Raw genomic sequence first — 15716 nt, 5'->3', positions numbered from 1 at the left:
AGAGCGCTAGCAGAGGCCACAGATACACAGGACAGAGCAGACAGCGAGCAAGAGAGAACAGAGGCTCTAAGTCTACTAGTTAACCCCTCAGCCCCCGGGAGGGACGAGCCATTTGTTCCTGGGGATGCTGGATGCAGCGAGGGTGTATCAGAATCAGGAAAGCAAAAATGGCTTTCTTCTTCCAAGACTAACATATGAGCAACTGGCCCAGTAGTACCCTCCCCGCTCAGGTCCGTGGTGGGGGGGGGGTTGTGGGCGGAGCCTGCAATCCATCCTCCCCTCTCGGAATGGTGTGACCCATTCCTGGCTCTTCCCTTCTCCTCTTCCCTTTCTAGTCCTTCTCTCCCCGGCTGTGCCAAGTGTAAGCTGCGGGAACTAGTTGGCAATGCCCAGCTCTCAAAACCCACCAAGCCTTTTCCAGCTCCCTATTTAAGATCTGCAATCTCCAATGGTTTTACTCAATGTAGGATGGGACTTAAGTTGAGCGGCAGATATATCTTTCTGGTCCTTGCTGTGCATCTAGGTAAGTGCTCCATCAGTCTGCATGCTCTACACTGGGGTTGGGTATGTGTCTCTCCCTGCTTGGATTCGTGGCTAACCTGTGTGCACAGAAATGCTTTCTTATTGGTCCATTCAAGGGACCCCCAGTTAATGAAAAATAATTCATTGCAGTCATTCACAAAATCACATTTTTGCTTTGAAAAATAGGTTTAAATATCACACGGAAACGACTTGCTGGGAAACGAATACTCACTGTAGAAATATTGATAGTCTACTTCAAATATTTCCATATTGTAACTAACAAAAATAATAGGCTGGTAGCCATTGAGAACTCCTTGTGAGTGTGAACCGACAAGAGATCGATCTTTTGATGTGAATATCTAAACAAATACAATCTATAGTAAAGCTATAAGGTGGCAACGTGTTTATTCTGTATTAAAAAGCCTTGAAAATAACAACAAAAATATATTATAGTTTATCCGAAGGATAGAACAAATGTTGACCCGTATGAATGTGTCTAATGTGTCCGATTCATTATAATGGTTTCATTTTACAAAAGGAAATACATTTATATACACTAGTGCTTAAAACTGAAATATCGGTCTATATTCCTATGTATCGCTATCCATCTGTCTCTGTAAATACATCAATCTGTCGGTCAATATTTCTGCAATCTATAGTTATTTTTAAGGACACCGAAGAAAATATATTCTGTATCCATTGATTTATTTCATATAAGCATCTAAGTGGCTGTGTGCATATATATTCGTTAATATTTGTGTGTGTGTGTGTGTGTGTGTGTGTATATATATATTATGTTTATAGAATTTTGTGGAATCCTTGCAGATTAGAATATGACACTAATCCTGATAAAAGACGGTGTGGTCACTGCGACAGTGGTTGTTGGTAGTTACTCTTGGTGGCACCTTCTCCTCTCTAACCTTGTAAATGTGATCCAGAGACAGAATCTCTCAATATATTATAATAAACTGCAAGCCAGCAGGTCAGTTTGTGATTTCTGGGAATTTGCCACCAAGGGCCTAAGTAATCTCTCAGGAAAAGTACATTTCATCAGCCAAATAGGAAAATGCCCAATTAACACGTTTTTTATCATGGAAAAAACTATATATATATATTTACATGAAAGGAAAGACGCAAATAAAGCAGCTTGGGCTCTTAATGATGTACAGTCTCCCAGAATAATCCAAGTTAATGATGTCAGGCACAGTAAGTGTGAGAGAAAACCAGCTATTTCTTTTTATAGTGCAGAGAGCTGGGAAGGGAGGTTGTTCTCATCTGCACAATTTCTTGTCCCCTTGTGACTTTGATGTGAGGCGTTAGGACTGACTTGCCACCAGTAATGCCATTAGCAGCTATACATGCAGCCATCCTCACATCTGAGAGCGCTTACTAATTACTAAACGAGCAATGGAGGCAAGGTTAAGCCATCATTATTATTTTAGCATATGACACCGAGCAGACTGCTGCTTCTTATTTATTTTTGCCACTTTAAAACGTGTGATATTTGATCTTCTGATGGATGCTGTTGGATGCAAGCATTTTTTTCTCTTTGCTAATGAATTAAAGTATATGGAAAGAGATGACATATATATATATATATATATATATATATATATATATATATATATATATATATATATATATATATATATAGATATATATATATAGATATATATATATATATATATAGATATATATATATATAATTTCATTTTGTTTAAGCCCTGCAGAAACTGATAGATTTAGTGCAAGATTCATAAAAATTAAATTAGGAGGTTCGTTTATGCTGTATTACAAACCAAGAACAGAGCATATTTTGTACATATAGATTTGTATGGGTTTGCCAATGATTAAAGATGGTTGCGACTAAATAGCGAGCGATTGTAGCATTCAGAGAACATGGCAGGTCCCTGTAGCTAATCTTACCCGCAGTAAATCAGCATGCGGGGACTTCCCTTGTACCTGTGGGTATAGGAGAGACTCGAATAGACATGGACATATAGCAGAGGTTGTGTAGGGTTCATCTTAAAAAGACTGTAATAAATGAAAGTGCATTTGACTAGGATTTGTGCCAGAGATACCTGAGCTTTGTCTGAGATAACATCGCCTCTTTAAAGATCTATATCTACAGAGATGCTACTACAAGGATGTTAGACGCAAGGGCCAAGGTTCTTAGAAGGTCTGTCACCAGAGAACCCAGTTCCCATGCCCTTGATATTCCCGATCAGGTGATTTGTCCGTGATCTTTGTCCTTGTTTAAGAGAGGTTAGCTTAGTGGGAATAAAGAGATAAGGAGTGGAGGGCGTAGGGGTTGATACTCTTTCCTTGATAGAATGATTTCGTTCTAGCCTACACTTTCCATTGCCGTATCCGGGAGGTGAATCATATACACCAGCTGCAGACGCCAGTTTCCATTCTTAATTACAATTTACAGTTATGTCTGCGCGGGGAGGGGTTATTTAGCTACACTATCGCGCATGCGCCGGCTTGAAAGCGGCTGCTTACGTGGCAAAGGCAATATTTGATATGTGAGCACCCGTGGGTTTACATTCTGCACTTGTATTTCGTTGCTTTGCTGCCCGGTCAGTTGTGGAGCTACGGCTTTCAGCACTGACCAGAGTCGAAGCCTTCACAGATGGGAGTTGTTGAGCATCTGCTGAGACTGAACACTCTTTCCTTTCTGCCCATATCCATTGGTAGATAGTGGAATTCTGAGAACTGCTGTCTTTGAATATGGCAGGTTTAGTGAATGAGGAGGCAATCCACATTTTCCTGTGCTACTGCATGGGCTTTCTTTATCCTAGATTTAGTGTAATCCTCATACATTGTTAGGGAACACACTGTCTGGCTGCTCTTACATCACGTACCTTTAAAAGGCGTCGCCTTCCACCTAATATCTTTATTATCTGGGTGGTCCCCTTATCAAATCTTTCATTCTTAAACTGTATATTTCTTTATAGTATGAACATACACAAATAAACTTGTGTAATATTATAATAATGGTGTGTGTATTGTATCGTTTTAAGAAAGGAAATATAATTATATACACTGGAATGTCTATCTTCCTGTTTCTATACATTTATATACACTACTGCTTCATATTGGAATGTCTATCTTCCTATTTCTATTTATACAACAGTTAAATTCACTAGATAATTACGATTTCGAAATGTGTTCTACACATCCGAAGCCTGCAGCTGGGCTCTGTTTAAAATTCTTAGCTTGATCAATTTGGTTTAGTCAATGCCCATGACCTATTATCCGGAGGAATCTGGTCCTGCAGAGCACATAGTTATAATTCTGTTTAAATGAGAAAGCGGAAACAATTTAAACATTTTTTTTTCGCAAAATGTAGACTTAAGTGAACAGTTTTAATGTAAAAACGAGAACATGTGATAATGCTACAAGCTACCCAAAAAGATGCAGTTTCTGGTATGCAGGGGCGGTTTTTTTATGAACTGAGGATGATGAAAGCAGCGAGTTAATGCGTTCATGAATTTTTAATGCCAATCTGCCTTGCTATGTTTCCTAGAGAAAACAGGAATGCAGCACTGGATGCCAGTATGCTGCTACTGTTCTGAGCCCTTCATTGCAACAGCAAACTGGTAAACGGGATCCCAGAACAGATGTTAGATTGTCATTTTTGTGGGGAAACTAGAAAGAGATAAGTTCACAACCTAGAAAAAAAAGTCTTATTTAAAGCCAGGATACCGATTCCAGTTCTAGTAACGCTGCAGGAGCTGGAGTTTTCACATATCACATGCGGGTTTTATAATCTGACTGCAGCAACCTCGGTGTAATCCAGCGACTACCTGCAAGTAAGGGGTGTTTAAAATACCCCAAATCAGCCTTTATTGCAAAAAAAATAGTCCAGAGAAAGAAAATACTGAAAGAAGAATACTGAAGGCTATTTAAGTTTCAAATTGTTTTTTATTCTAACTGTAGTGAAAATAATGTTTTTTTTACACTTTACCTATATTTCATGCCATTTAGATGTGGAGGATTGGGGACTTTTCATTGTGTGAAACTATGTATATCTTACAGTTACTGTAATCATTTTCGTGTATCATGTATTACTGAGCAAATGTGAATTGGAATTCTACTGCAAATAATGCACAGTTAATGCTCAGCAAAACATCAGATAAGGAATGCACACAGAGTATATTGTGTGACCCATCCTTAAGAAAACACTGCAGCAAAGGGGTTTTATTCTTGACGATTATCTTAAAACGATTTGGCTTTTCCTTTTGAATGCTGTGGAAAAGTAAAATATGTATAATCAATGTCCTATCTATCTTTTTTCTTACAAATTGTTTCCTGCTATTATTTCTTACTCATAAACACTAGAAAGAGGAAGATACACAGGAAGAGAGGGACACACATAGAATAGGGATAGTGGGGAGAGGGAGACACACACAAGTGAGCAATAGTATGAAGGGGGAACACAAGAAGGGGAGAGTGGGAAGAGGTTGATATACAGGGGAGGGAAAGAGACACACACTGACACTGTAGAGAAAGTGGGAAGAGGCTTCATACAGGGGAGGGAGAGTGGGTAGAGGGGGACACATGGAGGGAGGAGTGGGAAAAGCGAGGCACACGCAGGGGAGAGAGAGTGGGAAGAGGGAGACACATAGGGGAAGAAAGTGAGAAGAGGGAGACACACAGGAGGAGGGGGGAGTAGTAAGTGGGAAACATAAAAGGCTACACAAGGTTAAGTATTAGCCAACTGTACTGTTGTAGTGAAATAGCAAACTGGGAGCTGTCCTATTGACGTGGTGCTGATCTCTGTTCCCAGCATACCTGCTGCAGGCGGTGAAGGCTGCAGGCAAATGTGATGCAGTGTTTAAGGGCTTATCGGACTGTATGCTCACGCTGGGCGATAAAGTGGCCAACTACCCCCAAGACCTGGAGGAAAAGAAAAATCTCGACACCATATGCTCGTAAGTCTGGATTTTACGTACGTATTGTAACGATGGTTTGTAAATTGTTCATTGGCAGACTGGATCATTTTACAATGAACAAATTAACTTAAAATAGGAAAGAGTGAAAAACATTTCCAAAGCCCAGACCACAGTTCAAAAATATCTTATCTAGTCCCGCCCACTTCAATTGGAGAATTTTAATTACCCATTAGTAAACTAAGAGTAAAAGCACCCACTGCAAACCATGTTGCAGTTAAAGTGGATTATATCTACTACTGTACTACTATTAAACTGTTCCTGGCTTTATATAACTTCCAATGTAATGCAATGCTACTGGTGCTACAAAGTTGTGCCTATATGTTTGACAAGTTAAACTTGCATATAAAAACGAATAATAATAGCCATGCACACAGGCGATTTCAAATACAGAGTACAGAGTTACAGAGATTTGCAGCCGGTTCCTCATCAGTTCGTGCTAGAATGCCCTGGCATACAGCTGGAATACTAGGGTTTAGAACCATATAAATATTTTGTATCAGAATTTAAGAAAACAAAGATAAAGGTCCGTTTAACACTGGTTAACAGTTTAAAATCAATCTGGCTAAACCATGGCCTTTGTCAGTACAGAGATTATAATTTGGCATTAAAACATCGACCCCCGAATTTTCACCTAAAAAACTAGAATCGTTTAGCAATGCTAATGCAAGGTGCATGTATTTATGTATATGTAATTAAATCTATTTATAAATATGTTAAATAATTAATGTATTTGCTTGTGGATATATATCAACAGCGATAACTCAGCACTCACAGGACTTGCTTAAAAAATGAAAAAATCATTTTTATTGTGCAAAATCAACGTTTCGGTCACATATTCAGACCTTTATCAAAAACTTTATCAAGGTCTGAATTTGTGACCGAAACATCGATGTTGTACAATAAAAAGGGTGTTTTAATTTTTAAGCAAGTCCTGTGAGTTATTGATGTGGATGTGCTTGCTAAATTATCACTTGGCACCCAGGTAGTTGATGGATTTTGTGTGTGTGCCCTCCACACATATATATCCCGAAGTAATTACATTTAAAACAGCAAAATATATTTATTTCACATACCATGTATGTGTAATACACATTGGGACCTTTCTGAAATAGTGACTTGTGCAAATCGTACATACTCATAACCACAAGGTCACTATTTGTTATGAATTAAAGACATACTACTGGTCTATATATATATATATATATATATATATATATATATATATATCCCCTTTTATAAACCCACCCTTTCCCCAGAGGACCTCTCAATGGACTGCTGTTTTGTTTTGATTTTACTGATAAGAACAGGAAACTAAATGGGGCTTTAGATTCAGTTTCAGAATTTGCCATTTTTAGTGCAAAAAGTAACCAAAGCCATACATATTTCCTAATGAAAAAACCCAGCAGGCTAAAGGTATGGTTAACTCATGACACAATTCATTAATTGAACTACTGTTAAAAAGAGGTATACTTCCCCTTTAACAAAAGGATTTCCCAGTACCAGGGTGCTAGGTATCTGTGACTAGACGCTGGATGCATTTGCTGCATTGCACAACAGACCTTGGCTATGGATACTTTCATTAATAATCTTTCTGTTCAAGAAAGTTCTTCCCAGGATATTTCCTTTATTTTGAGAAAACCCGTCTATAAATCTCGAATATCTCCCTGTCAAAAGTTAAAATATATTCGCTCAAGCCAATTCTTATAATTGCAATTGCAAACCCCAAGGGCATTAAAACGAGTTATACTATATAACTCATTGATATATTTTACTTATACAGATGTCTGTATCTATAATGTGCGCATTATATTGTTGGAGCTTTGATTCTCTTTATCCTTTTATATTGCAAATGTTTTAGGGATGATCTAATTTTCCTGTGGGAAATGAAACTACATTGCAGCCAGAGAGACAATATATGGTTTCCGAGCATCGCCATATCTCATAATTTATGACAATTGTAAGAGCATTGGGTTTACAGCTAGCTTGGAGTACCCATAAATTAGATTGTCATGGATAGCTTCACAAGCAGAGCCATAGGCACCCGGGTGAAACACAGCGGATGAGGAAAGAGGCACCAGTGGAAGCAGTTACAGGGCGATTAGAAATTCACAGATAGAGACACAAGGGCAGAGAAATGCGCTTTTCCCGTGGGGCGCAGGCCCGTATTTATCAATGGTCTCTGAAGATATATTATGTTGTAATCGAATTTACTCACGTTTGGCCTGCTGAGGAATTCAAATTAACAGGGATCCCCTGATCTGTCTTGGGTCGGCATTAAGCAGAATCATTCTGTCATCACCTTAGGGAGTCTACCCCGCAATCCACATGGCAGCAGTTGTGCGCTCTCGCTTCAGCTCTGTAGTTATTGGGCAGAATATAGCCACTTCGACTTAGTAAATGTAAATGTTAGCAGGATAGACGGGGAGGAGGAGAAAGAGATAGTAACAGCAGCAATTAGGGACTGGGGCAGGCAGACATAAAGCAGAGAATGTGCGTGTCCTTGTCTGTACTTTCGTTTGATAAAGCAAACGCTCTACTAAAAACATTATTATAACATCAATAATTAACCGAGGAATCCTCTCGGGCCGTCTTTGGCCGATTTACCATCCAACCCACAAAGCCTGGAGCAGCTATTTTTAATATATAGATAAAAAACTAGGGATTAGTCAGTCAGGGAAGGTGTGGAGTGTAAGCCAGAGACTGAGATAATGGTTGGCTGTCTTTGAAGGAAAAAATACTTTTAGCAAAATAAATGTAATATAACCAGGACCTAAATGCCTGCAAAAAAGTTTAATGCAAGACATGGTTTCCTGATAGTGTCATGTTCCTTGTTTGAAGTCTTGTTTACTGAAGACTATAAAGCCAGTCAGATATCTATCATGGGGCATTTCATGATAATGAATAGAAGATATAATTATTTTTGTTGTAAGAGTAAAGCATTTTATAGCTTTCTCATGATCATGATAGGTTTGCACAATGATTGTTGCTATTGGCAAGTCTGCACCTGTTACCATATTACTTATTTATGCGTGTATGCTCCTGCACATTGTATGTTGCATGTGTGTTCCTGCATATTGGATATTTTCTTTAAAGGGTATTGGATAAGTTGTTGACCAGCAGTAAGTTAATGTTACTGTGCTACTTTATTCTTTTATCCAATTCAGGTACTGGGATGATTTCCACGTCTGCACTGTCACAGCCCTTGCAGATTGTCAGGAAGGGGCATCAGATATCTGGGAGAAACTGAAAAGGCAATCCAAGAACCTCAATATTCAAGGCAGCTTATTCGAACTTTGTCCTGGATCTACTGGGGCACCGGGCCCCAGGCTCCTATTTCCAGCTTTTCTGCCTTTGCTCATTGTGTTCCTCTCTGCCCTACTCAACTGGGTACTTCAGTAGCTGTCCACCTCTTCCCAACTCAACTGCACCCTTCACAAGATGGCCAGCTCTTACCTACTGAGTTGGATCCTTCAGTAGATGCCCATTATCCTCTACTCAGCAGATGGCCAGCTCTTGCCTGCTGAGTTGGATCCTTCAGTAGATGACCATCATGCTCTACTCATCTGGGTCCTTAAGCAGATGCCCAGCTGTGTACCAAACTGGATGTTCCAGTAGACCTGAAGCTTGAGGAATGCACTCCCATTTTCCACCTGCTGGATTTCTAGAAGGAATATCTAAAAAAATACCATCTAGGCTTGTTGGCAGGAAAGAAACATTCTTTTATTTTGTGTTTTGTTTTTTGCCAAAATGTTACCAAACCATGAGCAACAACAGCCAAATGTGGACCTCAGCTTTACATCAGAGTCGAAGCGTCAAGCCCTAATTTTTGCAAAAGAAACTCAGGAAAGGCCCTGGGCCAAGTAATAATAATAATAATAATAACAACACTTCTAGTAATAACAATATTAGGAGGAAATAAAGTTGGGCTCGCAAAATTAAAGCAAATAAGTATGGATTAAAAACAAGATGCAAAGAAAAATGCCACGGGACCTGTGCATCCAAAGTGTGTTGTAGGTGTTCACATGTGAGGCATAAGGTTAACTCACTTTCTGACGTATCTCATTAACCCCATCACGCACAGAACCATGATCTCTTCATTCCACAGATTGTTGTAACCAAGAGGAAAGGATCTCACAGCACAGCAATGAAATCACACACATATACCAACAGAGAGAGACAATGAATTAGTCCATGAATGGCTGCTCGGACGAATGGGTGTGTGAATGCTAATATTGGATGTATGGGAGTGCTGAGCAAGTTCAGCTTTATCTGTTGTTGCCAAGATATATTTCAAAGTTCACTGCCTTTATTTTTCTTTTCTCAGATTAGATGTTAAACATATTACTTAAATATCCAACTGTGTAACCCACAAATGGGGGAAAGTAAATGTATAACCGTACAATAGTTAAAAATGATATATATATATATATATTCAAGATTTTGACAAACAAAAAGAGAGAAAGAGAGAGCCTTGATTTTAAAAGAAATAAATGTAATTTAACAAAAAATTTATTATAAACTTAAATCAGCAAAAAAAAAAATTTGCTACAGAATATAGATAAAAAGTATTAAATAAAATTATTATTGTTTCAAAGATGCGTGAAACTGTCCCTTTCTGTTTGTGGCAGAACATCAACTGAAGCACCTTGAATAATTTCGGTATATTTATATAATTTGTAAGAGATCCTGACAGCAATTTTAATTAAGAATCAATTCTATATTTCTCATAGATTATTTAAAGAATGGGATCAGGCAAATAATTACATTTTTGCACTTTAAAAAAAAGTATTTGTTGTAAATGTTGCCTTTCCTTAAGCAATGCAAAAAAATATATCTATAATGCACTTCTTTTTTTCATTTTAAACTAAAGGTCACCACTAATAAGACTGCTAAGGTGCATTAAAAAGCTGCATGTTCTTGAGATCAGATGAGTTGTTCCATAATTAATAAGACACCTCAGCTGAATTTGCGAGGATACTGGCCCTATTGATTTAGCAGAGGAAAATGCTTTAACCTTTTTCTATTTATAAGCTCCTGATGCCTTGGAGAAGTGTACTCATGTGTTTTGCCCATAAAAGCATCGAGAAAACCTTTTTGAGCTCACCAAGAGGAAAGATGCTGGGACAAAGAACAATAACAAGCCATTTGATCCTTCAGAATACACTGAGTATGAAGGGCCATTTTCTGCTATCCATTAAACGATCGAATTCAGTTTGCTCCTCAGCCCATTATAATACTAGGAAGTCTGCAAGCAGCTCCTCTCTGTAAGGCAGTGCTATACATGTAACATGTAAAGGCTAAGCTGTCACTAAGCAACTGAACATGTATCCATTGACCCCCCTGCTTTTCCCTTGCACATTCTTCCTAAATGTGCGATTGTAAAAAGAGAGATCTCCCAGGGATTTATTAATCAAGGGATACCTGGAGCAATTGTGTAGCACAAGGACATTACCCCGTATTCATTATTTGATTTATTCTGGGGAAACCAGTGGAATAGACTATTGGTTAATATGGTTTGATCAGGTGTGATCTTATGAACAATGTCTTACTATATTTGGTATTACAGTAAATGTGTTAGCAACAGCAATATTTCCAATTCATTACAACTGGACCATATGTGATCTAATTTGAGAACAATGAGCGCATGTGCTGGAACCCTTTAAAGTTATTCCCACTATACATATACTATATCTCTGATGTATACAAATACATCAGGGATATATTTATAGATATATAGATAAATATATATTGGGCAACTGGCAGTGATCTGACTCACGGTCACATGAGCAAGAGGGGGGGGCTGTGGCTGTCAGCTGTTGTTGTTGACTGACTAAGGCATCATCTAATTCTTGTACCCATTGTTTTCCCAAAATCTTTCTGATGTGCAGTTTGTAAGAACTAGTATCCAGCATTTGCACACGTGTGATGCCTTATGCATCATATGTGTTTGAAAGCATTCATTGCACACTATATGGCTTTTTCAATAAATGTGGTAGTATAAAATATTTAACATTATGAATTAGGTGTCCAAAGGGTCAATGTTTCCTTATTTTTAGGGCTTAATTTTAATGACTTAAAAATGCCTGAAATAACTTACATAAAACAGCCTTTTTTATTCTGGTCTATATATTTTGTGCTAAAGAGGTTTGTTCTATGCTTTGTTAGACCTGGAATTGAAAATGAAAGGTAGCTGCAATACATTGTGGGTGAAACAAGATTAATAATTAAACAGTCATTTTAACTGCTGTTTAGTTAATAATGGCATATGTGAGGCTTACAACATATTCTGTGTGTACCTCACTGTTGTGTGTGCAGGTAACACAAATTGTGCTTGCGTCTATGAGCACATACTTATTGGGGATGTAAAAGCAAAAAAAATAAATTGCCTAATGAAAGTAAATATAATCCTAAACAGCTTTCCATTATGCATTCATTAAATGTTTTCCACAGTTTTAAAGTTATTTTTACATGTAATTGTTAATAAAGCCAGTATTTTTCTGTCCCATTCTGAAGTGCTGGCTCTGTCTCTTGAAACAATGCAGTGGACGTCAGCTTTGCATGCTTCTTCACAAGTTTGTTAATCTGATGCTTCTGCTTCATTGTTTAAAAAATCAGAACCACCGGGGAAGGGGGGGGATAATAAAAAGCAGCAGACACTGTTTTCAATGACATCTGCATTTACTTATAACTTGAAAGACACTTTAAATATGTAATTAATTAAAATTATAATTTAATTGATTAGGTAGATTGTTTGTGTTCACATTCCCTTTCAGAGGAACCATGGCTGAGGGTTTAGCACACAGACCAATGGCTACCAGTGTTAAATAACCATGGCCATTCAGTCCTGCAGTGGTCAGGTACCTGGAAAAATATTTTTTGGGTTTGTATGGGTACAGCTCTGCAATTTGTAGGCCAGCATGTCACAATCGAACTTTCTTTGATTTCTTGTTCACCTTTGTCCAGTCTCAAAACATGACATCACTTTCAACCCACAATGACATCATGTCTGCTTTTCTGAGGGCCAGTGGGTTTTCGGTTGGGTTGCACATAATGCAGCTGAGGGTCATATCAGGTAACAGGCATTTTTAGTGCAGGTTACCTGATTATATCTCTGAAAGTGACCTTTGGCTTTACTGAATGGCCATCCATGACATGATGGAAGACTAACTGTCTTCTCAACCAGCTTGATCAACTATTTGACTCCATGGCCATCATAAGCAGAAACTACACAAGTCAGTGCATGCCCCCATTGAATTCAAAGGAAATAGCAACAAGCAGGCTGAACTGGTGTATCTGGACATTTTAATTCCCATTTATTTTTGTAATACCATATGTCACTTTTCTTAAGAGCAGACTGGGCAGAAAATGAAAAGAATGATTCCAATTTGTCTTTGGTTTTTAGCATTAAAGCACACAAGCCACATGCTTTTCTATTCAGTGTTCTCGTGAATTAATGATATCCTTGGAGCTAAATATAGTACAGGGATTTCAGGCGGCAAATGCTGCTCCAGCCAGCATGGTGAGGGCTGGCTACACTGAATTTGGAGCGGATGGGGGTGGGAAAGGCACTGTTCCCTTTCACTTGGCTTTCCAGGTTGCTTCAATTCCAATATCTTGTTAGCTCTTTAAGGAGATGTGTTCAATAGAAAATACCTTCCCTGGGGAAATCTTTTCTTGCTAGGCTATTCCCAGGCCTGGCTCATGCAGATGTGCCTCTCATTACCAGCAGCTTATTTTGACACAAACCACACCGTGAGCAGACATAAGTCCTGTTTCTATTAGGAGCTGCTGCACTTCCAGTTTTTTTCTAATATCACTAAATGGTTCATTTCCAAGCAACACATTTGCTCTCCTTCACATGATTTTTTTTACATGTAGTAAATTCAATTGTATAATAACATCAATATTATCTGTAATTGATATATTGTTATTAGGAAAACATCAGAATACCCTTCCACTATTTTGCCCATAGTGCAGGTATAGGACAGACCTGGTTTTATTTTTTCTGCAGCAATTGAATTGATTTTGTCATCAGAAAGACACTATTACAAAACTGAATCGGTAACTGCTCAGTTGTATGTTTGCTAAAATTGGAAAGGGAATGCTTATGAATAAGATATGTTCATGGGTTACCCGATCAAGATGCTGGAAGAACACCTCCGATTGTTTGGTGCTGCTAATAGATCTGGACCTTTGAATGAATGTACCAGTGTGTGTTTTCAATTGCAGGGTTTGAGACCCTTATGACTCATTTAATTTTGTCTATAAAATAAAATCTATGTAAGTTGTTCTACATTTTGATCCCTGCTACTTGTAATGGTTCTAAGGTGGCTCAATATTGGAGCCCTCAATAAACACCCGGGACTGAGAAATACATTGGTATAAGACAGTGATCCCCAACTGGTGGGTCTCAAGGAACATGGTGTTGCCCTCAGTGGCCTCAAAGCAGGTGCTATTTCAATTCCAGTCTCGCAGGCAAGTTTTAGTTGCATAAAAACTAGGTGTACTGCCAAGTAAAGTTTCATGTAGTCTGCCAGTCCACAAAGGGGCTACCAAATAGTCAAGTATAGCCCTTATTTGGCACCCCAGGAAGTTTCTTCATGTTTGCGTTGCTCCTCAACTCATTTTAGAATGTGGCTCATGAGTAAAAAAGGTTGGAGAACCCCATTCTAAAAGAATATGTATGTTGCAACATTATTATTTGAACATTTTTCATACCTTTGTAGAAAATAAAATATGGTTTCTGAAATCCATGGAGCATTTTTAACAGATGGGCTCTAAAAGGTGCTCCTTTACAATGTTAACTTTATGTTGTCTCTGAGTAAAGTTCATTTGAAGCCATAATTGCCTCTGGAGTAGGTCAAGAGTAGACATCTGTTATGCAGCACATACACACTACTAAGAAAATGTAACTTTCTTACAGGACCAGCTTCCTCTTTGAAGGGCCCAGGTGCACAAATTATTGTATGATTTAGTACTGCAGCAAGAGGGGAAGGGTTTTGGTAAAGTGGAATAGAGCTGTCAGTCAGGGCATTTACCATTAGCGTGGTGGATTGTCCCACTTTTATGTCAGTGGAACGATAGGTTGCATTTCTGAATAATCAACACGGATTGCAAAATAACCTTTATGTGCCTGTTTAGTCAATGACCTAAACATGCAGATCTGAACAGAACAGAATTCCTATAGTTGCATAGTTGTTTAGGTAGCAAAACTGAAACTGGGCAAACAGCCTGACCAAATCTGTGCATGTAAATTTCTTTAGAAAGACCTTCGGACTGAGGACGGAGGTTGTTTTATGACAAGGTCAGATATGTTGGTTTCTGACACTGAGGAAACTCCCAAAACAGCTAATGTCAGCTGTCTTTTAGATTATTGGAAAGTGCCTGTACTTTTTCATTAAACTTGATAATAAGTGGTACAGGCAACCTTGGGTGTTACTCTGCTGGCTGATGGGTGAAAGTTAGAACTGATATTAGCCTTAGGTATTAGCCTTAGGACATATACGGAGTTCAAAGCGGTTTACCAGCCACGGATTGATACAGGTATATGATTTATTATCCAAAATGCTCAGGACTCGGGGCTTTCCAGATAAGGGATCTTTCCATAATTTCAATCACCATACTTAAAGTCTGCTAAAACATTTAAACATTAAAGAAACCCAATAGGGTTGTTTTACCACTAATATGGATTAATGATATCTTAGTTAAAATCAAGTACAAGGTACTGTTTTATGATTACACAGAAAAGGGAAATAATTGAAAACAAATTTCTTTGCTTAAAATTGATTCTATATGGGAGTGTCTGGATAATGGGATTATAATGTTGACTTGAATGCTGCCACTTTCATCTAAAGGAACAAACATAGCAAAACTATACCCCCCAAAATGATTACTTGAGCAAAAGATAGTTCATATCAAATTAATTGTCATATTAAAGAATCTTACCAAACTATAATATATTTAAGTAAATATTGCCCTTTTACATCTCTTGCGTTGAACCACCATTTTGTGATGGTCTCTGTGCTGCCTCAGAAATCACCTGACCAGAAATACTACAACTCTAACTGTAACAGGAAGAAGTGTGGAAGCAAAAGACAGAACTCTGTCTGTTAATTGGCTCATGTGACCTAACAAGTATGGTTTGATATGTTAGTGTGCACCGTGAATTGTAAGATCCCAGGGGCTGCCCTTATTTTTTAAAATGGAAGTTTTCTATTTATGAGTACCCAATGG

The 15716-nt window shown here is 38.2% G+C and overlaps 1 protein-coding gene across 1 annotated transcript; it reads left to right on the top strand.

Moving 5' to 3' along the window:
* Positions 1–333: 333 nt before the first annotated feature.
* Positions 334–10011, top strand: nrn1.L (neuritin 1 L homeolog). Its single transcript, NM_001095052.1, is given in 3 exon segments — positions 334–523; positions 5318–5462; positions 8648–10011. Coding segments are annotated over 3 exon segments (435 nt in total). The 5' UTR covers positions 334–468; the 3' UTR covers positions 8883–10011.
* The last annotated feature ends 5705 nt before the right edge of the window (positions 10012–15716 follow it).

Source organism: Xenopus laevis, chromosome 6L (assembly GCF_017654675.1).
Source record: "Xenopus laevis strain J_2021 chromosome 6L, Xenopus_laevis_v10.1, whole genome shotgun sequence".
Taxonomy (NCBI): Eukaryota; Metazoa; Chordata; class Amphibia; order Anura; family Pipidae; genus Xenopus; species Xenopus laevis.
The sequence above is the reverse complement of the archived record's forward strand: the minus strand, read 5'-3'. Positions and strand labels throughout refer to the sequence as shown.